A 27,472-nucleotide genomic window follows, 5' to 3' on the forward strand; every position below is an offset into this window, starting at 1 on the left:
GACTGAAGCAGGGGAAGGGGCTCCAGGGGACGCTCTTCAAGGAGAATCAATGGAGAGACTACCGAACATCCTGCACATCCAGAGATTACACAGATGGGGACGATTAGTGACAGTAAGAGACAAAACTAAAGAAACAAATATAAGACGATTATAAACATCAGGGTAAACAAATTATTGCAAAAAAGTTAATGTTATGATAGTACATACCACAGGGCTCAGCTATAATTGGAATAAATTGGTTAAAATATGTAAAAATGAAATGCTGAGGTCATTGTTATGAAAGTATGTGTGAGAGGGCAGGAGAGGGAAAGAAAGCTAAATCTTAAATCATCGGTTTTCATATTGTTAAACAGATAATGCCAAAAGTGGAAAAAATCAAGATTTAGCAGTATCAGGATATCTTTATGGATGTAAGCACTAAAAGAATCTACCAGAAGAATCGAAAGTAGTTGCCTACGGAGAATCAGAAATGGAAGGCAGAGCTTACCCTGGTGGCGCAGTGGTTGAGAGTCCGCCTGCTGATGCAGGAGACACGGGTTCGTGCCCTGGTCTGGGAAGATCCCACATGCCGCGGAGCAGCTGGGCCCGTGAGCCATGGCTGCTGAGCTTGCGCGTCCAGAGCCTGTGCTCCGCAACGGGAGAGGCCACAACAGTGAGAGGCCCGCATACCGCAAAAAAAAAAAAAAAGGAAGGCAAACATAGTAAAAATATTCGGTGCTTTAACTTATGGGTATGTGCAACATAAAAATTAAAATAATAATACCTAAATTTTTTTAAATTAAAAATTAAACTGATTAATCAAATTAGTAGTATTTGCATATCCATTAGAAATATTAAAATAAATGCCAGGAAAAAATAAGTCTGAAAAATTTTTAAGTTTTTTCTGCGGGGGAGCAGATTGGAGTTTTTGTTAAAAGCCTTCTTAACAGTATTTGAACTTATACTTTTAAAGCTTCTATGTGTATGCTTTACTTTGATAATTATTAAAAAGCAAGTGATGTAAAAAAAAAGATAATAACAAGCATTGGTGAGGACACAGAGAGACTGGAAGCTTCATACACTGCTGTTGGGAATGTAAAATGGTAGATACTCTGGAATATAGCTTGGCAGTTCCTTAAAATGTTAAACATAGATTTACCATGTGACCCAGCAATTCCACTCCAAGGTGTCTCCCCAAAAGAAATGAGAACAAATATGTTCACAGCAGCATTATTCGTAATAGTTCTAAACCAGAAACAACCCAAAATGTCCATCAACTGATGACTGGATAAACAAAATGTGGTATATGTATATAGTGGGATAATATTCTGCAATAAAAGAAAATGCATGCTACAACACAGATGAACCTTGAAAACAGTAGGCTAAATGAAGATACCCAGACACAAAAGACCACATAATGTATGATTCTATTTATATAAAATGTCCATAAAAGGGAAATTTGTAGAAACAGAAAGTAGATCAATGGTTGCCAGGAGCTGGGGATGGGAATGGGGAATGAGAGCTAAGAAGTATGGAGTTTCTTACTGGGATTCTAAAATTAGAAATGTGCTAAAACTAGAACATGGTGTTGGTTGCACAACTCTGTAAATACATGAAAAATTATCAAATTTGGGGCTTCCCTGGTGGCGCAGTGGTTGAGAGTCCGCCTGCCGATGCAGGGGACACGGGTTCGTGCCCTGGTCTGGGAAGATCCCACACGCCGCGGAGCGGCTGGGCCCGTGAGCCATGGCCGCTAAGCCTGCGTGCCCGGAGTCCGTGCTCCGCAACGGGAGACACCACAACAGTGAGAGGCCCGCGTACCACACACACACAAAAAAAATTATCAAATTTCAGGGACTTCCCTGGTGTTTCAGTGGTAAAGACTCCACGCTCCCAATGCAGGGGGCCTGGGTTCGATTCCTGGTCGGGGAACTAGATCCCACACGCCGCAACTAAGACCTGGCAGAGCCAAATAAATAAATAAATAAATACTTTTAAAAAATTAACTAATTTCACACTTAAAATGGGTAAGCTTTTTGGCATGTAAGTTATACCTCAATAAAGCTGTTTTTTAAAAAGCAAATGATACTGTTTAAAAAAGAGAACTTGCAGACTATGAGCTAAGTGCTTTAATAAGTTATTATTAAAACAATTCTGAAAGGTTGGTGTTATTATCCCCATTTTACAGATAAGGCAACTGAGGCTCAAAGAAGTTAAGCAACTTGCACAATTAGCAAACACAGCAAAGTTAAAATGTGTACACATGTGCCCTAACTACAGAGTTCCTGTACTTTCTCCCATGTGTGACCGCCTGGGTCCTGAAGAGCTGTGGGTAGATCATGCCGAGGCCTGAGTCAAGGTTCCCTTCACCCTGGATTCCATACAACCTAGTCACCACCTAGGTCAGAGTGCTGTTAGGCTAATGGGTGAACTTTGAGTACCCAAAGGCTTTCAGTCTCTCTAGAGACAAGCATTGTGATACTGTGACTTATGATAAGAAATATAGGGCTTCCCTGGTAGCGCAGTGGTTAAGAATCTGCCTGCCAATACAGGAGACACAGGTTCCATTCCTGGTCCAGGAGCATTCCACATGCTGCGGAGCAACTAAGCCCGTGCGCCACAACTACTGATCCTGCGCTCTAGAGCCCACGTGCCACAACTCCTGAAGCCCGTGCGCTTAGAGCCCGTGCTCTGCAACAGGAGAAGCCACCGCAATGAGAAGCCCGCGCACCACAATGAAGAGTAGCCCCTGCTCGCCGCAACTAGAGAAAGCCCACGGGCTGCAATGAAGACCCAACGTGGCCAAAAATAAAATAAATAAAAAATTAATTAATTAAAAGAAAAAGAAATACAGATTTGCTCTTAACCTCCGTTCCTGGCTCACAGCTCCTCACAGCTCCTTGGAATTTCCTAAGTGATAAGAGCAACCGGAGCATCTTTTGTTATAAAAGTCGGTCTTCTGCCATCAGCTCCTGAAATAGCTCCAGAGCCATGAAGGTGAAAGGAGTGTGTTATTCATAATAAACTCCTTTCAACCACACCTGAGGTTATATTAATAAGATAACTTATGGAAAGCCCTAAGGATGGAGGGCTGGTTGCCAGGGGAACCAACTGTGATTACAGGTTGGAATTTTCAGTCACACTTCCCTGACCTCCAGGGAGGGGAGAGAGGCTGGAGGTTGAATCAATCACCAATGGCCAATGATTTAGTCAATAATGTCTATGTAATGAAGCCTCCACAAAAACCCAGAGGACAGGGTTCAGGGAACTTCTGGGTTGGTGAACACACAGAGGTGCTGGGAGGGTGGTGCGCGTAGAGGCATGGAAGCTCAGCCTCCTTTCCCCGTACCTTGCGCTCTGCATCTCTTCCATCTGCCTGTTCCTGAGTTATATCCTTTTATAATAAACTGGTAATCTGGTAAGTAAAATGTTTTCCTGAGTTCTGTGAGCTGCTTTAGCCAATTAATTCAACCCAAGGAGTGAGGTGTGGGAACCTCTGATTTATAGCCAGTCAGTCAGAAGCACAGGTGACAACCTGGACTTGTGACTGGTGTCTGAAGCAGTCTTATGGGACTGAGCCCTTAGCCTGTGAGATCTGATGCTATCTCCAGACAGATACTGCCAGAATTGAGTTAACTGCTTGGTGGTGCTGGAAAAAGCACACATCAGAAGCAGGAAATACAGAGACTGCACGTGACTAACTAAAATGTGAGCTGGCCAATCTTTGCCATAGGAGGTCAGAGGTCAACAGACGTTACTATTTGAAAATGAAACGTCGCCTCTCTCCATGGCTCTCTCTGGGGTGGCCTGGAGTGGGGGCTCTGGAGTCATAACTGGGTCCAAGTTGCAGTTTTGCCACTCAGCAGCTGGGGGCCCCTTGAGTAAATTACTTCAATCTTTCTGTGCCTCAGTTTCCTCATCCCTAAAGTGAGGATGAAAAGAGAACCTCTTCTAGAGGCCTATAAAGTGCTTAGAGCAATACTAAGTGTTTGCCGTCAGCATTACTTCATCTATGTATTTGCACTTGTCACCTAACTGGGCAGAGCCTGCCTTACCTCAGTTTTGCTATAAAACTGCCCTTGGGCCTGGTGCATTCTCTCGTCTACCATGGTGTCATCTGTTGGTGAGGGGTCAGCAATGCCCTCCAAAGCCTGCAACACATTCTCACTGACCCACGTGAAATCAGCCTAAAGAGGTCATTGGGAGGCATCTGGTCCAAGCCCATCACTGTCCAGATGGGAGCAGTGAGGTTCTGCATGGCGTCTGGGCTGCCCCGTCCACAGGCCTCCCAAGGGAGCCTAACGTGATTCTTGCACAAACACTCTACCCAGTAAGTTCTCGTGCCCCAGTTTCTCCAGAGAGATCTCTTGTCCATCTGGCTAAAGAAGTAGGTGAGAAAAAGCCACACTGCGATTTTAAAGAGGGTCAAATGCTAATTACGAGTGACTCCATTTGAAAGATAGCAAGGAAAGCATTTTTAATCCTTCTTCTTTCTCCCCAAACCTCCAGCACTGGAAAAAAAACAAAACAAAACAAAACAAAACCAACCAGTTCTTTGAAAACTGAACCCAACACAACAGTTTTACGGACAATGCTTAAGAGGCAGGCTTTTCCCCAGGGAACGGCTGAAGTGTTTATTCTCTTGTTACCTTGGTAACCGCTACCTTGGCACCCTTGTTGATGAGCTGAACCACATTCTCCGCCTGGCCTTTGTATGCAGCTATGAGCAGGCGTTCTGAAAGCGCGGCGACCGCATCCTGCTGGCTCATGAATTAGGAGAGAAAGACGTTTTCCGGGACGTGGTAGACAAGTTCCTTTGGCTAAACACGATGCCGCGGGCCCAGGCAGGCACCCTCGGGTAAAGACGTTCCGATCATTGGAAGGTGTCTTCATCACTATGCCATCTTTGGGACCTAGGGGTTACAGAACAAAGCTGCCATCAGCACCACTCAGCACCCAGGACAGGCCACACCTCTCCTCCCTGGTTTTAGGGCATCTGCTGATTGCTCAGTGCAGGGGAGGGGAGCTGGGGGGACAGGACAGGCGGGAAGCACCCTCTGCAGAGCAAAACCTGAACCTGCACGTGGAAGGCGGAGAGTATATGGAAACACCCCGTTCCCATCCCCACCCCCGCAGACTCCAGACCACGGCTAGGTCTGCTCTGCATCTCTCACCCAGGTAGCAGCGGCCTGACACGATCCCCTGAATGTAGCCTGGTTTCCAGGCCCACCCTCGGCAGCAAACTACACTGTGTAAGACCACACAGGGCCCTCTGGACCGCATTTTGTGGGCCCACCACGGCTAACATGCCTATTCCCCTAGCCGGTTAGGTGCCTGTGGACCACACCCCACAGAGACCCTGAGGAGGGGGCCACATCCACGGGGCTTTCTCTCAGCATGTCCGGCCTTTCTCTTCCTTCATCCTTTTCCCATTGTACATGGTGCAGGTTCCAGAATTCTGCAACAGATGCAGAGCTGGGAGCAGGCCCGGACCATCCCCTAACCAATAACTGCTGGAACAACCCATCTTGGGAACAAAAGTGATGCTACAAACAGTTCCTCTAGGGAGGGGCTTAACAAGAGGGAAGTAAGTGGGCAATTCAAACCGGCAACAGGATGCTGAGCCCCGGCTCGGAGCAGTGGTCTGGGGGTATAACTAGCAGGAAACTCATGCCCTCTTTCCACCAAATGGCCAAATGGATAGAATTTTAAAGACTGACTCTTCCCAGTAGTGCTGGACCACCATTACAGCAAACCAAAGCCACTGGTATTATGCCAAAGGTGAAGGGTTTTGGGAGCCAAAGAAGGAAAGCTTAAGAACCTGACCTAGGCTTCCCTGGTGGCGCAGTGGTTGAGAGTCCGCCTGCCGATGCAGGGGACATGGGTTTGTGCCCCGGTCCGGGAAGATACCACATGCCGCGGGGCGGCTGGGCCCGTGAGCCATGGCCGCTGAGCCTGCGTGTCCGGAGCCTGTGCTCCGCAACGGGAGAGGCCACAACAGTGAGAGGCCCGCGTACTGCAACAAAAAAAAAAAAAAAAAAGAATCTGACCTATTCCTGTTAGGAGAGCAAGGCAATGTGGGCCTCTTTTTGTTTTAAAATGTACTTACTAAAAATACCAATATTGCAGATGGAAAGAAAATGCTGTACCACAAGGAATCCCAGGCCCTACCACACATTCTAATGATGAAGGACCAGAAGATACAGACGTCCTTTACAGCGGTTTCCAGGCAAACCCCATGCTCCTTTCAATCTGTAAAGAGTAAGGCACTGGCTGTGATGTGACTGAGAAAGGGCTGGTCGGTACCTGCTCTGACTCTGCATCACCGTGACATCCAGGTGGCTCGTGTCACCAGCAGCTCTGGGCAGCTGGGGTTAAACGTTCATGTATAAAACAGACAGAACAGGGCTTCCCTGGTGGCGCAGTGGTTGAGAGTCCGCCTGCCGATGCAGGCGACATGGGTTCGAGCCCTGGTCCGGGAAGATCCCACGTGCTGCGGAGCGGCTGGGCCCGTGAGCCATGGCCGCTGAGCCTGCGCGTCCGGAGCCTGTGCTCCGCAACGGTAGAGGCCACAACAGTGAGAGGCCCGCGTACCGCAAAAAAAAAAAAAAAACAGACAGAACAGGACTGTGGTAGGGACTAAAGATGGTATTTTATTACGTGAAAGTATTGGCCAGATGTGAGTAACTTCCGAAAGGTCATTCTTCTCCCTGCTCAGCTTGCAAATGATCAAATTTTCTCACTGTCGTCCATCTGTTGCCCAAAATGTGGATTAAAAAAGAGCAAGGAAAGGGACTTCCCTGGCGGTCCAGTGGTTAGGACTCCGTGCTTTCACCGTCGAGGGCACAGGTTCAATCCCTGGTCGGGGAACTGAGATCCCACAAGCCACGCAGCACGGCCAAAAAAAAAAAGAAAAGAGATAGCAAGACACGAGGAACTCTCACAAACCCACCCTGCTCTGATCACCAGGCTCATCGGAAGTGCAACAAACCTGAAGAAGGTACAAGCAGGGGACCCCTCCCGCAGCCACGGTCAGAGATCGCTGGGATGCGCCCCAAATCTCTGCTGAATGAATGCGCCAATGAAAGAATAAAGTTGAGACTCAAAACAGAGAGAAATGGAGCTGGAAAAGCCTTTGGAAATTCCGAGGGTCGCATTGAAAGACTGTAGTTTGGGCGTTATGTTTCCCAGAATGTTCTACGGTTTGGGGGTGGTTTGTTTTCGTAAACACAGGATACACCATCTCTCTTTATTCAGGTAATCTGCGGCACCTTCAAACCAATTACCCTGAGCTTCTGATCTGTCTGCCCCAATCCTGCGAAAGCACTCCAGGCCCAAATGGCAGGAAAACGCAGAAAATTAGCCCTGGCTTCCTAAATGCTCTCCCTCCCTCAGCCACATTCTTCTGCACTCACTCATTTGTTATTTATTTCCCAAACCTTTCCTGCAAGGGGCATCTGAGTGTCTCAAGTACAATGGCCCGGTTCATACACACATTATCGTCATGGCTAAAATTTCACCATTTCACTCCACAGCTTAACTCCTGGGGATAGAGATCTTCTTGTTGCAACCCCAGGGCAGCCCATCAGCCAAGCTGTCCGGCCTCCCCAGCAATGGAAGCACGGGTTAACCAGCCTGTCTACACAGACAGACAGTCCCTCCCCTCCCTCCCTTCCGTCCCATGCCATAAATTCAGCCTCGGGGACACTGAGACAAAAGCCAAGGTGCACTGATTGCCATGGCTGCCAGCTACTGAGATAGCCCATAATTACCTTTGGTAAACAGCCCTTTACAAGCCCAGCCACATTACTATTCCTTTTTTTTTTTTTAAGAGACAGAAACACTACATTTATGAGAAAATGTTGGCCAAGCAGAAATGTCAGCGTTTTGGTTTTTCTTTTTTTAAAATTTCAATGGCAGCTACTTAAGAATAAAATGCTCCCCACTCCCAAGCCATCCCACGCCCTCCACCACGGCCAGTGCACAGCCTGCCGGAGGCAGAGAGCGGCCTTCAGGATAGGTCCCCCGTGAGATTCTGGATACCTCACCACCACCAGAGTTGCCCAGAAAACTGCCTGCAAAATCAGGAACAGAATCCCAGGCTTCCAGTTCCTAGTCTGCTGCTAGCACCATCGCTCTGTGCTTGGGTATCTCAAGTTCATGCTCAATTTCAATCCAGTAGCCTCACTAGTAGGACCTCCAGTATTCGCCTTCATTTTCATTTACACACAGCAGAGGCGGGCAGAGAGAGGGATCAAAGTGGCTGAGTCTTCTTTTCTGCCTCCTTCTTTCTTTTTCTTTCTTTTTTTTTTTTTTTTTGGCCCTGCCGTGCAGCATGTGGGATCTTAGTTCCCCAACCCGGGATCAAACCCAAACTGAGATCAAACCCATGCCGCCTGCAATGGAAGCACGGAGTCTTAACCACTGGACCGCCGGGGAAGTCCCTCTGCCTCCTTTCTGACTTCCACCTTGGGTTGGGGTGCAGGGCCCAGCTCATGTTCCTTTCCACCTCTCTCATGATCACTGCCCTAAACCTTTGTATCCTTACCTCCCACCTAGAACAATGATCCCCATCCTTTTGCAGTGAGGGGATACTTGGCTTCTTATCTGATCCCTCTGAACTGACAAATCAAACCAGGCGGAAGGAAGTGGGCTGGGGAGAGGAATAAAGAGGCTGTTGGACCCCCAACAGTGAGTGGAGAGGGGAGAGGAATAGAGAGGGAGGGTGACCAGTCTGCAATCAAGGAGTTAAACTTCACTGCCAACCTGTTGGGTACCCAGGCTGCAAGCAGCTCCGTTCCCTCATTCCGTCTGAGCTTCCGCTTCCAAATAGATCACCTAGCAGTCAAGACACTTCCTGTTGCTGGCGGTGAGGAATTTCTGCCCCAAGTCTATCAATCACATCCCTCTTTGTCACTTTCACAGCATTCTTCACAGGAGAAAAACCTTAAAATGCAAACAAGCTGCCAGTTCTTTAAGCAGAAATGAAATAAACGCACGATCATAAGTATGCCATGAGCATCATGAATCTAGAAAGGGATTTCGCTTCCTAAGAAAGATTTCCCTCCTTCCTCCCAGTCCACGGCCCCATTTTCATTGTTCTCCAGTTCGCCGGTGTTTTTGTGTCTCATTACAAATGCCAGAGGGCCAAACAGCTGCTTGGTCTGTGATCCGATCGGTTTTCTTTTTATAGTGAAAGGTCTATGAAGTTTCCTTGAAGATTTACAACAAAGTCCCCCGGTACCGGTATCCCAAAGCCACTGCATTCAGTCTCCTAACAGGCAAATATTCTAGAAGAAACCTGCAAACAAAAGTCCCAGCCAGGCATTACGCACAGCCCACCCAGAGACGGTCCACAGGCACCCAGGAACCAGTGGTTAGGGAGGACCAGCAGTTACAATAACTCGCTTTGCCCCTACTGTCCAAACCCTGTGTTGAGAGATTGTACTCACATCCGGGGGCCTGTCCTCCCCGTTCTACATCGTGTTCTGTTGCTGGAAAAGCACGGTCAGTTCCTTTCCTGGAGAGATCATTAGCTTCCTAGGGCTGTTAGGCCCAAGGGTCTGCAGTGATTTACGTTACAGTGCTTGCTGCCTTTTCCCCTTGAGCTTCCTCTGCCAGTACTGGCCCGATCACATCTAAAAGCTCAGTAAGACATCCATTCAGCTCGCAATGTTTGGTGGCTTCCTAGTCTGCCTGGCACAGAAGTCTTGGGTCTTCAGACTTTGTTGGACTGCTCCCTCCTGCCAGCAGAGGACCTGTAACACTGCTCTGATCAGAGTCAGGGAATGATTCACAGATGGGCGGAGTGCTTTTGAATGATGCTCAGACGGCAGAGAAACGAAGTTTGTATTCTTTCAGCAGTAATACGGGGAGATGAATGCACGTATTGTAAGGGACGGAGGAATGCAGGAGGGGTCAACATCTGTAATGAACTGCCTTTGTGACAACAGTTATGGAAATGCCCGTTTTGTGGAAACAGCGGAGACCCAGACACTCCCCGCCCCCCTTGGGCAGAGAGCTCCAGCGCAGTGACCGCAGCAGCAAGGAGACTAGGGCCTGGTTGAGAAGCCGTTCCCCGTGTTTGTGAACCCATAGTTGGTCTCAAAAATCCTCCTCTGAACAGAGTCTCTGCAGGAAAGGGGGAAGGGAGGAAACAGGGAGCTTTTTCAAGTGCCGTCAATGGCCCTCCACATTGCAGGTGTGTCCTCCAGACCACTTGTGGAAGCAACAGAAAACCAACTTCCCAACTATTTCTATGAGTAATCATAGAAAAGCAGAGGGTTTTGGTTTTGACTTGAACCAATATTACTATTTCCCCCTCATTTCTAAAGCAAGAATTGTTGGTCCTGGAGAGGCGAAAAGAACACTGTCAACATGAACCCTCCAAGCACCATCCCTGCCCAAAGCCTTGCTTCCATTACCCTAAGGGTAGCAGCTCCTATGGGCAAGGGGCTGGGATTCTGCTTTGGCCAGTGTTCGCCTTACACCAAGGGCAGGAGAATAGTCAGGGACCGGGGCTGGTGCGCTGCAGAGAGAATGAATTCCCCTGGGGAGACAAAATGCCAGTAGAATGATAATCCTATTTTTAAGGCACGACCCGCAAACTAGTTTATCCAGAAGTGATCACTGCTGGGATACTACGACCACCACTGGAGGACCAGTGAGCTTAGAATATAGATGAATGTGACCCACTCCCTACTTTGAAGAAACTCATCATCTGGCCCTGATCAGCCTTGATCAGGGCCCAAAAGGCCAGATGCCAGATGAGAACTGTACACAAATGCGACAGAAGTATAAAGCAAGGAGTGGTTAATTTTCTCAGAGCTTCTGACATTTCCTTCTTCTGAGAAAACGGACTCCCCAGATAGGGACCCTCAACACAATAGTATCCATGAGGATAGAACAACACTGGCTGCTCGCAGAGTCTGGTGTTCACAAGTGCTATCTGCAAAAGACAGGGGCAGAGAGGCACCTCTTGAGCAAGCCCACCACGGCAAAGGAACACGTATGCTTATTTCTTGAGGACGTCTCAAGTACAGTAACTATTCTCTTCTGAGTCTGAAACTTAGAGGATCTTTGAAACAATCACCTCTGCAGGAGGCATGGAGAGGCTGTTGCAGTGAAAGTTGAGGGACATCTGGATACTATTCAGTAAACCTATGACATACCCTACCATCAAGAAAAGCTGCTAACAGGGCCTCCCTGGTGGCGTAGTGGTTGAGAGTCTGCCTGCCGATGCAGGGGATACGGGTTCGTGCCCCGGTCCGGGAGGATCCCATATGCCGCGGAGTGGCTGGGCCCGTGAGCCATGGCCGCTGGGCCTGCGCATCCGGAGCCTGTGCTCCGCAACGGGAGAGGCCACAACAGTGAGAGGCCCGCGTACCGCAAAAAGAAAAAAAAAAAAAAAAAAAAAAGCTGCTAACAAATGTAAAATAATATATCGGAGGTTTAAGGACACATCACTGAATACAGATATGACTGACAGGAGGCTTGTGATGTAGAAACCTTCCCTTTTTACATGGGGCAAGAATTACTTTTTGGTTGTCTGGCACTGCTAGATCACCAGAGCCTCCAAGTTGGGGGCCAGGCACTCACATCACATAGCAAATGACCCAAAATCCAGACCAAGAGTCATCCATTGCTGAGCCCTCCGCTGCCCCATCTCTCCCTAGACAAGATGAGGCTGAATTGTGTCCCCCAAAATTCATGTTTCGAAGCCCTAACCCTTAGTGTGACTGTATTTGGAAACAGGGCCTTGAGGAGGTAATTAAGGTAAAATGAGGTTCTAAGGGTGGGGCCCTGATCTGACAGGGTTAATGCCCTTATAAGGAGAGACACCAAAGAGCCCCCTGCTCACTCTCTTCCCCAGCCGCCTCTTTTCACACCTGCACCCTCACCTCCGAGCCACGCTCACAGGAAAGGCCATGTGAGGACACAGCGAGAAAGTGGCCATCTGCAAGCCAAGAAGAGAATCATTATCAGAAACCAAACTCTGCTGGACCTTGATCTGGGGCTTCCAGCCTTCAGAACTGTGAGAAAATAGATTCCTGTCATTGAAACCACCCAGTCTACTGTATCTTGTTATGGCAGCCCTGGTGACTAAGTCCCGAGCTTCCCTCACAGTGTAATTTGCTGGCATGAGCTCAAGGTTGGTCTTCCTGGTTAGACAGAACTCCTTGAGGGCAGGAACCCTATTTTGTTTATCTTGTATCTCCAGTGCCTGGCATAGTTCCCGGAACATGCTTAGCCTTTAATGTCTCTTCAGTGGATGCTAGAAAATCTAATAATCAATTGCTTTTTCTAATCATTAATTGGTCTTTAGATCCCATAAAAAATAGAGGAGATACGAACCAAGTCAACTAGCCTTTTTCCTTTCCCCAAAGTTAAAACAGGCTATGGCTGCAGAACCTTCAAGAGATAACAAATGGGGGATGTTTTCATTCTTCCCTTTCACTTCCTCCCCAAAACTGAGGATGATCCCAGCTCCTGGGATCAGAATTACTGATCTCAAGTGACACAGGTCCGTCAGCACCCAAGCACTGGACAGCACCACAGTCACCCCTGGAATTTTCCTCTCACTATCCTTAACTTCTGTTGGGTAAAACCACAAATGCTAAAGATAGACCTAAACAAGCAATACCAAATGACAATAAAACCAGTCCGCAGAGAGTAGCCCACCTGCCGTGTATCCATATCTCATCTCCTATCCACTCCTTCAATCTACTTTGATCTGGCTTCTTTCTGCCCCGAATTTTCCTACTAAACCGTTGCTGATGCTGCGGTTGTTAATTCTGTGGTGTATGAAGCATTGATTGAAGAGATGAGCACAAAGAACTATGGGAATTGGGTGAGACAGCTTTCCTGCTTGGTGTGCTGGGGTGGAAAGCAGGTCAGGAACGTTCTTACAGAGAAGGTCACATCTGAGCTGGGTCTTGGAGGACTGGAGGATTTTGTTAGATAGAGAAGTGGGGGAGGACATAGGCAGAGAAAACAACAAGAGCAAAGGCAGAGTGGTCTGGAAGGGTAGGAAAGAGGAACAAAGAGACTTTTGCAGCTGGAGCTTATAATACGTGGGCAAAGACCAGAGATGATGTTGCAAAGTCAGACTGTGGAAAAATTTTCACATCATGCCAAAGACATTGGACTGTATCTTGCATTTGTGATGGGGAATCCTAAATGTTGGTAAGAAGAGAGACTAGTCAGACTTGTGTACTACTTGGAACTCAAACATACAGAATTGGGTTAGTCATAATTATGGGTTCATGCTACACTTTCAAGATTGTATGTACACAGCTTTCTCTTCCTTCCTTCCTTCCTTTACTTCTTCTTTTATTCCTTCCTTTCTTCTATCCTTCTTTTTATTTTAATTAATAGACTTTATTATTTTAATAAATTTAATTATTTCTAATTTTTTTAAAATTTATTTTTGGCTGCATTGGGTCTTCATTGCTGTGCGTGAGCTTCCTCTAGTTGCAGCAGGCAGGGGCTACTCTTCATGGCAGTGTGCAGGCTTCTCAGTGCGGTGGCTTCTCTCCCTGTGGAGCATGGGCTCTACGTGTGTGGGCTCCAGTAGTTGTGGCTTGCGGGCTCTAGAGCACAGGCTCAGTAGTTGTGGCACATGGGCTTAGTTGTTCCGTGGCATGTGGGATCTTCCCGGACCCAGGCTTGAACCCGTGTCCCCTGCATTGGCAGGCGGATTCTTAACCACTGTGCCACCAGGGAAGCCCTAGACTTTATTTTTTAGAACAGTTTTAGGTTTACAGAAAAATTGAGCAGAAAGTATAAAGAGGTTCCTTATACCACTTCACCCATACTCCCGCCCTCACACCCAACATAGTGTCCCCTATTATTAACATCTTGCTTTAGTGTGGTACGTTTGCTATAACTGATGAGTCCATATAGATACATTATCATTAACTAGAGCCCATGGTTTGCATACGGTTCACTCTGGGTTGTACAATTCCTTGGCTCTGCACAAATGTATAATGGCATGTATCTATCACTATAGTATCATACGCAATAGCTTCACTGGCCTAATGCTCCACCCGTTCATCCCTCCCTCCCCCCAACCCCCGACAACCACTGATCGTTTTACTGTCTCTAAAGTTTTGCCTTTTCCAGAATGTTATACAGTTGGAGTCATACAATATGCTGCTTTTCCACACTGGCTTTTTTCACTTAGTAAAATGCATTTAAGATGCCTCCATGTCTTTTCATGGCTTGATAGCTCTTTTTTTTTTTTAGTGCTGAATAACATTCCATTGTATGGACGTATCAGCGTTTATCAATTCACCTATTAAAAGACATGTTGGAGATTGGTTCAAGATGGCAGAGTAGAAGGATGTGCTCTCACTCCCTCTTGCGAGAGCACCGGCATCACAACTAACTGCTGAACGATCACTGACAGGAAGACACTGGAGCTCACCAAAACAGATACCCCACATCCAAAACAAAGGATAGGCCACAATGAGACGGTAGGAGGGGCGCAATCACAATATAATCAAATCCCATAACTGCTGGGTGGGTGACTCACAAACTGGAGAACGGTTATACCACAGAAGTCCACACACTGGAGTGAAGGTTCTGAGCCCCACGTCAGGCTTCCCAACCTGGGGGTCTGGCAACGGGAGGAGGAATTCCTAGAGAATCAGACTTTGAAGGCTAGTAGGACTTGATTGCAGGACTTTGACAGGACTGGGGGAAACAGAGACTCCACTCTTGGAGGGCACACACAAAGCAGTGTACACATCAGGACACAGGGGGAAGGCGAGTGACCGCATAGGAGACTGAACCAGACCTACCTGCTAGTTTTGGAGGGCCTCCTGCAGAGGCGGGGCGTGGCTGTGTCTCACTGTGAGGACAAGGACACTGGCAGCAGAAGTTCTGGGAAGTACTCCTTGGCGTGAGCCCTCCCAGAGTCCGCCATTAGCCCCACCAAAGAACCCGGGTAGGCTCCAGTGTTGGGTCGAATCAGGCCAAACAACCAACAAGGAGGGAACCCAACCCCATGCATCAGCAGACAAGCAGATTAAAGTTTTACTGAGCTCTGCCCACCAGAGCAACACCCAGCTCTACCCACCACCAGTCTCTCCAATCAGGAAACATGCATAAGCCTCTTAGATAGGCTCATCCACCAGAGGGCACACAGAAGCAAGAAGAACTACAATCCTGCAGCCTGTGGAACAAAACCCACATTCACAGAAAGACAGACAAGATGAAAAGGCAGAGGGCTATGTACCAGATGAAGGAACAAGATAAAACCCCAGAAAAACACCTAAACAAAGTGGAGATAGGAAATCTTCCAGAAAAAGAATTCAGAATAATGATAGTAAAGATGATCCAGGACCTCAGAAAAAGAATGGAGGCAAAGATCGAGAAGATGCAAGAAATGTTTAACAAAGACCTGGAAGAATTAAAGAACAAACAAAGAGATGAGCACTACAATAACTGAAATGAAAAATACACTAGAAGGAATCAATAGCAGAATAACTGAGGCAGAAGAACGGATAAGTGACCTGGAAGACAGAATGGTGGAATTCACGGCTGCAGAAAAGAATAAAGAAAAAGAATGGAAAGAAATGAAGACACACTGAGAGACCTCTGGGACAACATTAAATGCAACAACATTCGCATTATAGGGGTCCCAGAAGGAGAAGAGAGAGAGGGGCCGGGAAAATATTTGAAGAGATTATAGTCAAAATCTTCCCTAACATGGGAAAGGAAATAGCCACCGAAGTCCAGGAAGTGCAGAGAGTCCCATACAGGAGGAGAAACACGCCGAGACACATAGTAATGAAATTGGCAGAAATTAAAGACAAAGAAAAATTAGTGAAAGCAGCAAGGGAAAAATGACAAATAACATACAAGGGAACTCCCATAAGGTTAACAGCTGATTTCTCAGCAGAAACTCTACAAGCCTGAAGGCAGTGGCATGACATATTTAAAGTCATGAAAGGGAAGAACCTACAACCAAGATTACTCTACCTGGCAAATATCTCATTCAGATTCCAAGGAGAAATCAAAAGCGTAATAGACAAGCAAAAGCTAAGAGAATTCAGCACCACCAAACCAGCTCTACAACAAATGCTAAAGGAACTTCTCTAAGTGGGAAACACAAGAGAAGAAAAGACCTATGAAAACAAACTCAAAACATTTAAGAAAATGGTAATAGGAACATACATATCGATAATTACCTTAAATGTGAATGGATTAAATGCTCCAACCAAAAGACACAGGCTCGCTGAATGGATACAAAAACAAGACCCACATATATGCTGCCTACAAGAGACCCACTTCAGACCTAGGGACACATACAGACTGAAAGTGAGGGGATGGAAAAAGATATTCCATGCAAATGGAAATCAAAAGAAAGCTGGAGTAACAATACTCATATCAGATAAAATAGACTTTAAAATAAAGAATGTTACAAGAGACAAGGAAGGAGACTATACAATGATCAACGGATCAATCCAAGAAGAAGATATAACAATTATAAATATATATGCACCCAACATAGGAGCACCTCAATACATAAGGTAACTGCTATAAAAGAGGAAATCAACAGTAACACAATAATAGTGGGGGACTTGAACACCACACTTACACCAATGGACAGATCATCCAAACAGAAAATTAATAAGAAAACACAAGCTTTAAATGACACAATAGACCAGATAGATTTAATTGATATTTATAGGACATTCCATCCAAAAACAGCAGATTACACTTTCTTCTCAAGTGCGCATGGAACATTCTCCAGGATAGATCGCATCTTGGGTCACAAATCAAGCCTCAGTATATTTAAGAAAATTGAAATCATATCAAGCATCCTTTTTGACCACAACGCTATGAGATTAGAAATCAATTATAGGGACAAAAACATAAAAAACACAAACTCATGGACGCTAAACAGTACATTACTAAATAACCAAGAGATCACTGAAGAAATCAAAGAGGAAATAAAAAAATACCTAGACACAAATGACAATGAAAACATGATGATCCAAAACCTATGGGATGCAGCAAAAGCAGTTCTAAGAGGGAAGTTTATAGAAATACAAGCCTACCTCAAAAATAAGAAAAATCTCAAAAAAGCAATCTAACCTTACACCTAAAGGAATGAGAGAAAGAAGAACAAACAAAACCCAAAGTTAGCAGAAGGAAAGAAATCATAAAGATCAGATCAGAAATAAATGAAATAGAAACAAAGAAAACAATAGCAACGATCAATAAAACTAAAAGCTGGTTCTTTGAGAAGATAAACAAAATTGATAAACCGTTAGCTAGACTTATCAAGGAAAAGAGGGAGAGGACTCAAATCAGTAAAATTAGAAATGAAAAAGAAGTTAACAACGGACACCGCAGAAATCATCCTAAGAGACTGCTACAAGCAACTCTACACCAATAAAATGGACAACCTGCAAGAAATGGACAAATTCCTAGAAAGGTATAGTCTTCCAGGACTGAACCAGGAAGAAATAGAAAATATGAACAGACCAATCACAAGTAATGAAATTGAAACTGTGATTTAAAATCTTCCAAGAAACAAAAGTCCAGGACCAGATGGCTTCACAGGTGAATTCTATCAAATATTTAGAGAAGAGCTAACACCCATCCTTCTCAAACTCTTCTAAAAAACTGCAGAGGAAGGAACACTCCCATACTCATTCTATGAGGCCACCATCACCCTGAATGCAAAACCAGCAAAGATACTACAAAAAAAGAAAATTACAGACCAATATCACTCATGAATATAGATGCAAAAATCCTCAACAAAATACTAGCAAACAGAATCCAACAACACATTAAAAGGATCATACACCATGAACAAGTGGGATTTATCCCAGGGATGCAAGGATTCTCCAATATATGCAAATCAATCAATGTGATACACCATATTAACAAACTGAAGAAGAAAAACCATATGATCATCTCAATAGATGCAGAAAAAGCTTTAGACAAAATTCAACACCGACTTATGATAAAAACTCTCCAGGAAGTGGGCATAGAGGGAACCTACCTCAAGATAACAAAGGCCATATATGACAAACCCAGAGCAAACATCATTCTCAATGGTGAAAAACTGAAAGCATTTCCTCCAAGATCAGGAACAAGACAAGGATGTGCACTCTCACTGCTATTATTCAACATAGCTTTGGAAGTCCTAGCCACGGCAATCAGAGAAGAAAAAGAAATAAAAGGAATCCAAATTGGAAAAGAAGAAGTAAAACTGTCACTGTTTGCAGATGACATGCTACTATAAATAGAGAATCCTAAAAATGCCACCAGAAAACTACTAGAGCTAATCAATGAATTTGGTAAAGTTGCAGGATACAAAATTAATGCACAGAAATCTCTTGCATTCCTATACACTAATAATGAAAAATCTGAAAGAGAAATTAAGGAAACACTCCCATTTAACATTGTAACAAAAAGAATAAAATACCTAGGAATAAACCCATCTAGGGAGTCAAAATACCTGTATGCTGAAAACTATAAGACACTGATGAAAGGAATTAAAGATGATACAAACAGATGGAGAGATATACCACGTTCTTGGATTGGAAGAATCAATATTGTGAAAATGACTATATTACCCAAGGCAATCTACAGATTCAATGCAATCCCTATCAAATTACCAATGGCATTTTTTACAGAACTAGAACAAAAAATCTTAAAATTTGTATGGAGACACAAAAGATCCCGAATAGCCAAAGCAGTCTTGAGGGAAAAAAACGGAGCTGGAGGAATCAGACTCCCTGACTTCAGACTATACTACAAAGATACAGTAATCAAGACAATATGGTACTGGTACAAAAACAGAAATATAGGTCAATGGAACAGGATAGAAAGCCCAGAGATAAACCCACGCACCTATGCTCAACTAATCTATGACAAAGGAGGCAAGGATATACATTGGAGAAAAGACAGTCTCTTCAATAAGTGGTGCTGGGAAAACTGGACAGCTACATGTAAAAGAATGAAATTAGAACACTCCCTAACACCATACACAAAAATAAACTCAAAATGGGTTAGAGACCTAAATGTAAGACCAGACACTATTAAACTCTTAGAGGAAAACGTAGCAAGAACACTCTTTGACATAAATCACAGCAAGATCTTTTTTGACCCACCTCCTAGAGTAATGGAAATAAAAACAAAAATAAACAAATGGGACCTAATGAAACCTAAAAGCTTTTGCAAAGCAAAGGAAACTACAAACAAGATGAAAAGACAACTCTCAGAATGGCAGAAAATATTTGCAAACGAATCAATGGACAAAGGATTAATCTCCAAAATATATAAACAGCTCATGAAGCTCAATATTAAAAAAAACAAACAACCCAATACAAAAATGGGCAGAAGACCTAAATAGACATTTCTCCAAAGAAGGCATACAGATGGCCAAGAAGCACATGAAAAGCTGCTCAACATCACTAATTATTACAGAAATGCAAATCAAAACTACAGTGAGGTATCACCTCACACCAGATAGAATGGGCATCATCAGAAAATCTACAAACAACAAATGCTGGAGAGGGTGTGGAGAAAAGGGAACCCTCTTGCACTGTTGGTGGGAATGTAAATTGATACAGCCACTATGGAGAACAGTATGGAGGTTCCTTAAAAAACTAAAAATAGAATTAGCATATGACCCAGCAATCCCACTACTGGGCATAAAGCCAGAGAAAACCATAATTCAAAAAGACACATGCGGGCTTCCCTGGTGGCGCAGTGGTTGAGAGTCCACCTGCCAATGCAGGGGAAATGGGTTCGAGCCCTGGTCCGGGGGGATCCCACGGGCCACGGAGCAACTAAGCCCGTGCGCCACAACTACTGAGCCCACGAGCCGCGGCTGCTGAGGCCCGTGCACCTAGAGCCCGTGCTCCACAGCGAGGGAAGCCACTGCAATGAGAAGCCCGCGTGCAGCAATGAAGACCCAATGCGGCCAAAAATAAATAAATAAATTTATTTAAAAAAAAAAAAAAAAAAAAGACACATGCAACCCAATGTTCATTGCAGCATTATTTACAATAGCCAGGTCATGGAAGCAACCTAAATGTCCATCGACAGACAAATGGATAAAGGAGATGTGGTACATATACAGAATGGAATATTACTCAGCCATAAAAAGGAACGAAATTGGGTCATTTGTAGAGACGTGGATGGATCTAGAGACTGTCAGAAAGAGAGAAACAAATATCGTATATTAACGCATATATGAGGAACCTAGAAAAATGGTACAGATGAACCAGTTTGCAGGGCAGAAATTGAGACACAGATGTAGAGAACAAACGTATGGCACCAAGGGCGGAAGGTGGCAGGGGGGCTGGTGGTGTGATGAACTGGGAGATTGGGATTGACATATATACACTAATATGGATAACTCATAAGAACCTGCTGTATAAAAAAATAAATAAAATAAAATTCAAATAAATAAATAAATAAAAGACATGTTGGTTGCTTGCAAGTTTTGGCAATGATGAATAAAGCTGCTATAAACATCCGTGTGCAAATAAGCCACAGGGATGTAATATACAGCATAAGGAATATCATCAATAATATTGTAATAACTTTGTATGGGGACAGATGGTTTCTAGACTTATCATGGTGATCATTTCATAATGTATGTAAATGTTGAATCACTGTGCAGTTCACAGAAGTAACACAATACTGTATGTCAACTAGATTTCAATTAAAAAAACCCTATGTGCAGGGCTTCCCTGGTGGTGCAGTGGTTAAGAATCCACCTGACAATGCAGGGGACACGGGTTTGAGCCCTGGTCCAGGAAGATCCCACATGCCGCGGAGCAACTAAGCTCATGAGCCACAACTACTGAGCGTGCACTCTAGAGCCTGTGAGCCACAACTACTGAAGCCCTCAGGCCTAAAGCCCGAGCTCCGCAACAAGAGAAGCCACCGCAATGAGAAGCCAGTGCACCACAACAAAGAGTAGCCCCCGCTCGCCGCAACTCGAGAAAGCCCAGGCGCAGCAACAAAGACCCAGTGCAGCCAAAAATAAATAAACAAAAATAAATAAATTTATTTTAAAAAGTAAAAAATACCTTAAAAAAAAACCCACCCATGTGCAGGTTTTTGTGTGTACATAAGTTTTCTCTCCTTTGGGTAAATACCAAGGAATACATTTGCTGAATCGTATTGTAGGACGTGTAGCTTTGTAAGAAACTGCTTTACTGCCTTCCAAAGTGGCTATAACATTTTGCATTGTAACCAGCTGGTTTTACATTGACTTAGTTGCCAAACACAAGGGTAACCTTCAGTTCCTACCATACATGATTTCTCTGTTGCATGAGGCACTGCTACCATCCCTCCCTCATCACACTTCCTCCTCCTCTGGTTTCCGTGACCCACTCTGTCCTCATGCTCCTACCATCCCTTGGACTATCTCTTTCTCTCATCCAAGGGCTCTTCTTTCACTGGTCCCTTAAATGTTGCAGGTCCCTGAAGATTCTATCCCAGGTTGTTGTCTCTGCTCATTTTCTTCCCCAGAAGATCTCAGTGCATACATATCCTCCATACCTGCTGCCCACACACTCCTCTGCTGCCTAGATACGAATTGTTCCAAATCTTCTTTAGCCTCAACCACTCTCTCTAAAGCTCCATTTTTTAAACACTCAACCATTTAACAGACATCTTACTCGGATGTCCCCTATCAACGTGTTCACAGCCAAATCACCGTCCTTCTTTCTAAACCCGTTCCTTTCCCTGTGTTTCCACCTTGGTGAGGGGCTCCATCTTTCATCTGTCTGCCTATTTCCCTCATCTGGAACACTCCTCTCCTTCCTCTTAGTCTCCTTTCCCTACCTCCACATTCAATAATTTACCAAATCCTCCTGATTTGAGACAGTAAAACATAGAGATTTAAAAATGCAAGCTCTGGGACTTCTTTGGTGGCGCAGTGGTTGGGAATCCACCTGCCAATGCAGGGGACACGGGTTCAAGCCCTGGTCCGGGAAGATCCCACATGCTGCGGAGCAACTGGGCCCGTGTGCCACAACTACTGAGCCTGCGCTCTAGAGCCCGTGAGCCACAACTACTGAGCCTGTGTGCGCTACAACAAGAGAAGCCACTGCAATGAGAAACCCGTGCGCAGCAACAAAGACCCAAAGCAGCCAAAAATAAATAATAAATAAATAAATAAATTTATTTTAAAAAAAATGCAAGCTCTGAGGGGACTTCCCTGGTGGTCCAGTGGTAAAGAATCTGCCTTATAATGCAGGGAACGCGGGTTCAGTCCCTCGTCAGAGAACAAAGATCCCACATGCCGCAGGGCAAGTAAGCCCGCCCGCCACAACTACTGAGCTCACATGCCTCAACTAGAGCCCACTAGAGCCCACGTGCCACCAACTACAGAGCCCACGCACTCTGGATCCTGTGCGCCACAACTAGAAAGAGAAAACCGCATGCTGCAACTAGAGAGAAGCCCACGCACCACAACGGAGAGCCCACATGCGTCAACGAAGATCCCTCGTGTGCCGCAACTATGACCCGAGGCAGCCAAAACTATAAATAAATAAATAAATAAATAAATAAATAAATAATCTTTTAAAAAATACTAAATAAAATAAAATGCAAGCTCTGACGTCAGATTGCCCGGGCTCAAATCCCAGCTCTGCTACTTATGGGCAAATTTCCTAATGACTCTTAAGCCTGCTTCCTCATGTGTAAAACAGAGAGAATAACAACTCCTACCTCACTGGATTGTTGCAAAGATTGAATGAGATAATACACAGGCTATACAAGCCTAGCACGTAGAAAGTGCTCAGTAAATATTAAGCATGGGGCCTCCCTGGTGGCGCAGTGGTTGAGAGTCCGCCTGCCGATGCAGGGGATACGGGTTCGTGCCCCGGTCTGGGAGGATCCCATATGCCGCGGAGCGGCTGGGCCCGTGAGCCATGGCCGCTAAGCCTGTGCGTCCGGAGCCTGTGCTCCGCAACGGGAGAGGCCACAACAGTAAGAGGCCCGCGTACTGCAAAAAAAAAAAAAAAAAATATATTAAGCATGGTTGTAGGGTTACTGCTTAAATGTTCCCTGACCTGTTCTCTCTTCTCTAGCTGCATTGCCACTGCCTTCTTTCAGGCTGTCAGCATTCCTTACCTGAACTGTTGCAGTGGTCTCCAACTGGACACTGAATATGTTTCCTGAAATTCTTCTAAACTTAGAGCTGGGATGAGGGAGGTGACATAGGTTTCAGCTTGCATCATAGAATCTGCCTCTGCAGATGAGTTTTTGCCTAGGAAATGGTAGAAGCCAAGGCCAGACTAATGTTCAGGACTCAGATGGTGAGTGTACATTGGCCTGAAATGTATCTTCAATAAAAGATAACTTTGTAGAGGTCACCACAACCTGGCCAGAGAGCTGCTGGGATTTCTTAAACTTGACTCTCAGGAGAGACAGCCGTTGAGCCAACAGGGGTTAAATTCTCTCTCTTCTTAGAGACCACTGAGCCAATAACAGGTAAGTCCCCCCTTCTGATACGTCAGTGTTAGAAGAAAGGGAGTCATGAGAAACAGCCTTCTCCTCCAGCTTGTTTCAAGATGCAAAGCTGGAGCACAGACAGCCGAGCTACAAGGCAGGAGGGGCCATCAACACCGTGCCTATCTGCCAGGCGGTGGTTTGCTGGGGGGTGGCACCTGGGCCTTTGGTACCCATTATTTTGCCTTTGTCTGTGGACCTCTCTTCCTCTGTGCTTCTTAACAAAGAGCGTTTCATGTGAATGGACCATCCAGGGGGCTTGGAGGCTCTCTTTATAGGACTGAAGTTTGCATGTAGAAGCCATTCTGCCATGTTGGTCTCCATGCCTCAATTCCCTCCCCTACCTCAGTGTATGTGATCACTGATATCAGAATGCTGTTTGCACAGCACAAATGTGATAGTGTTTTTCCTCTGCCTATAACCCTCAATGACTCACACTCCCCCAGCCCAAAGTCCAGCAATACACAAACCCATGTGTGGTCTGGTCTCAGCTCATCCCCACCTCTTCTTCTGACACCCCATCTGTCCACCCATCCTGCACCCTCGCTTGGCCACAAGGGTGCTCAGGACACCTTGGAAGCACCATCCTGTCATTTTTGCTTAGAATGATCTTTAGATCTTTTCCAAACTCCTTCTATACCTTCCAACTTGATTCAAGGTGTCCTTCTCCAATGCTGTTCCACCCTCCAGGTACCCAAGGCCAAAATCCCAGGTACCCTGAAATGAAATCCCAGCTCAGCCACTGATTTTGGGCAATGTACTTAATGAATCTAAGCTCCCGTCCTTGTGTATAAAACAGGAAGAACAACTGTTTTTACCCATTGGGTTGCTGCAAAGATTGAATGAGGCCATAACGAACTGTATTCTTTCAAATCCTTCTTAGCATTTACCAAACCAGACTGCACGTGTGCGATGTCAGTGTTCTTGTCCTCTCTTCCTACCTTCTGATTAAAAGCTTTCTCCATTCACCTCCTCTTGTAAGGGGACTGCCCTAGCCAGAGAAGTTTCTGGACTTTAGGATGCAGAATTAGAGGACAGGCGAGAAAGGTGGGAAAGAACGCTGACCTGTCAAGGGAAGCTAAGCTAATCTATATAACAAAGAGCTGGGAGGGAGAGAAAGAAGCGCCGTGCAGGATGGAAAATGGAACAAGTGTTTCCAGGGGGTGATGGTAAACAATGGGCTTCTGAACCCTATGGAATGTGAGAGAATTAGAGAGAGAAAAGGGGATATGAAAATTGTTTCTGGGAGTTTATGAGTTGGGTTTCTTTTAAATTTTTTGACAAGTAAATGATTACTATTCCTTTAAAAATTACTTTTGGTCTTTGGATTGTGCTTTGACTATCTCCAAACAAACACTAGACTACGAGACTGAGGTTCTTTGGGGTTACCCTCGTTTTCAATGTCTTTCTTCTCAGACTCAGCTCCCCCAGTAAGGGGGTGTGTCTCATTCCAGCTGTGTAAATCCAATGCAACAACACAGCCTGGCCTATGGCATATGAACAATAAATGCTTGCTGAATAAATAAATACACTTATGCCTATCCAGTGGATTATAGACTCCTACAGAGCAAGTAGCTACTCTTATTTTTCCATGTGTGCAAATACATCAATGAATGCTGTAGTGAGCTGAATGGTGGCCCCCAAAAGGATATATCCACGTCTGAATCCCCAGAACCTGTGAGTATTAATTTATATGATGAAAGATGTAATTATGTTAAGGATCCTGAGAGGAGAACCTTATCCTGGATTATCTGGGTGGATCCTAAATGCAATCACATGCATATTTTTTTTTCCCCCCCAGGGATGCTCTTTTATTTATTTTTATTTTTTTCTTTCAGGGATGCTCTTTTATTTTATTTCTTATTTTTTTAACATCTTTATTGGAGTATAATTGCTTTACCACATGCATCTTTATAAAAGCAGAGAGAGTTTTAAGACAGAAGAAGAGGAGGCCACGTGACCCCAGAGGCAGAGACGGGAGGGATGTGGCCACATGCCAAGGAACACCTGGAGCCATCAGAGGATGGAAGAGTCAAGAAAGGATTGTTTTCTACAGCCTCCAGAGGGAGTACAGCCCAGCTGACACCTTGATTTCAGACTTCAGACCTCCAGAACATGGGAGAATAAATTTCTGTTGTTTTAAACCACTTAGTTTGTGGTAATTTGTTACAGTGGCCACAGGAAACGAGTACAAACGCCTTATACATAATGGATGCTCTATAACTCTTTATCAGTGACCTGTCTGGGTCACTTACAATCACAGGCTGTGCTTCCTTTTTAAAGTCACTCACACATCCCAACACCTTCTTGGCCAAAAGCCAGGACTCCGTTATGTCACTTCAACACTTGTAAATGCTGTTGTAACCAAGGGGTCCCTCACTGCTGTCTGAGGGACAGTCAGTTTCCAGGGGCTGAGAGTGTTTTACTGACAACATATTCCTATAAAACATCCTTCACCCATTCCTTCAGGAAGGAGATGGTGTGATGCCAGGAGGAGCAATGGCCCCTCAGATGGACAAACACCTCACTGGGGTCTCTCCAGCTGGCAGCCGACTCAGGCTGAAGACTCAGCAGCCTCCCAACAGGAAACACCGCAGAACTGAGAGGAAGCCATGTCGGGCTGTCAGTTTCTGATTCTGCACACAAAAAAGACAGAATATGAAGTTGCTCTGCTGGCCAGGAATTAAGTGTGTCCGAATGTAACCCTGCAAACACAATCCCAAATAAGGCAAAGGGAAGTCTGGGATTAACAGGAGTGTCATTTACTCAGAAGTAAACACCAACTGTGACTTGCCACTATAATTTGTTTTTCAGCGTATTTCCTCCACAATATTCCTCAGAGGACAGAGGCCTTCTCTCATGTCCATGACTTGAGAAACCCCTCAAACTCCCCCAGCCACATACTGAGTGATTCTGCCTATCAATGTCTGCTACCTGATCCTCCAGAAATGGTCGTTTTTACCTCTGCTGGAGCAGGTTTTCATCACAGGGGTCCCATTTTATTCAGTAGCGCTGCCAGTGAAGTATTTCTTACCATAATGCCTGTGATACTAGAAACTCCAGATGCTATAATGCATGCCACCCTTCTCTCACCCCCATCTCCCCTAAACCACATGGCTTTCTCCAATAACTTTTATTTTTATTTACTTTTTTTTACTGAAGTATAGCTGATTTACAATGTAGTGTTAGTTTCAGGTGTACAGCAGTGATTCAGTTATACACACACACACACACACACACACTCTTTTACAGATTCTTTTCCCTTATAGGTTTTTACAAAATATTGAGTATAGTTCCCTGTGCTATACAGTAGGTCTTTGTTGGTTATCTACTTTATATACTAGTGTCCAATAACTCTTTTATTATTTTTATTTTATATTGGAGTACGGTTGATTAACAATGTTGTGTTAGTTTCAGGTGTACAGCAAAGTGATTCATTTATACATACACATGTATCTATTCTTTTTCAAATTCTTTTCCCATTTAGGTTGTTACAGAATATTGAGCAGAGTTCCCTGTGCTATACAGCAGGTCCTTGTTGGTTATCTATTTTAAATATAGCAGTGTGTACATGTCAATCCCAAATTCCCAATCTATTCCTCCCCCCAATAAATTCGTTCTCTAAGTCTGTAAGTCTGTTTCTGTTTTGTAAATAAGTTCACTTGTGTCATTTTTTTTTAAGATTCCACATATAAGTGATATCATATGGTATTTGTCTTTGTCTGACTTATTTCACTTAGTATGATCATCTCCAGGTCCATCCATGTTGCTGCAAATGGCATTATTTCATTCGTTTTAGTGGCTGGGTAATATTCCATTGTATATGTACCACATCTTCTTCATCCATTCACCTGTTGCTTCCATGTTGCTTTTAGGTTGCTTCCAAGTCTTGGCTATTGTAAACAGTGTTGCAGCGAACATTGAGGTGCACAATAACTCTTTTTTTTTTTTTTTTTTTTTTTTGGTGGTACGTGGGCCTCTCACTGCTGTGGCC

The 27,472-nt window shown here is 44.8% G+C and overlaps 1 protein-coding gene across 2 annotated transcripts in view; it reads right to left on the reverse strand.

The window, feature by feature from the left end:
* Window positions 1-27,472, reverse strand: part of ANKRD6 (ankyrin repeat domain 6) — a 224,502-nt gene that overhangs the window by 90,758 nt on the left and 106,272 nt on the right. For both annotated transcript variants that reach the window (XM_082633609.1, XM_082633607.1), the window contains exon 2: window positions 4,629-4,892. In XM_082633609.1, the coding sequence (XP_082489735.1) occupies window positions 4,629-4,748 (120 nt within the window). In that variant the 5' untranslated portion in view covers window positions 4,749-4,892. The remainder of the gene's footprint in view (window positions 1-4,628; window positions 4,893-27,472) is intronic.

This window comes from Mesoplodon mirus, assembly GCF_964341445.2.
Source record: "Mesoplodon mirus genome assembly, chromosome: 10".
Lineage (NCBI taxonomy): Eukaryota > Metazoa > Chordata > Mammalia > Artiodactyla > Ziphiidae > Mesoplodon > Mesoplodon mirus.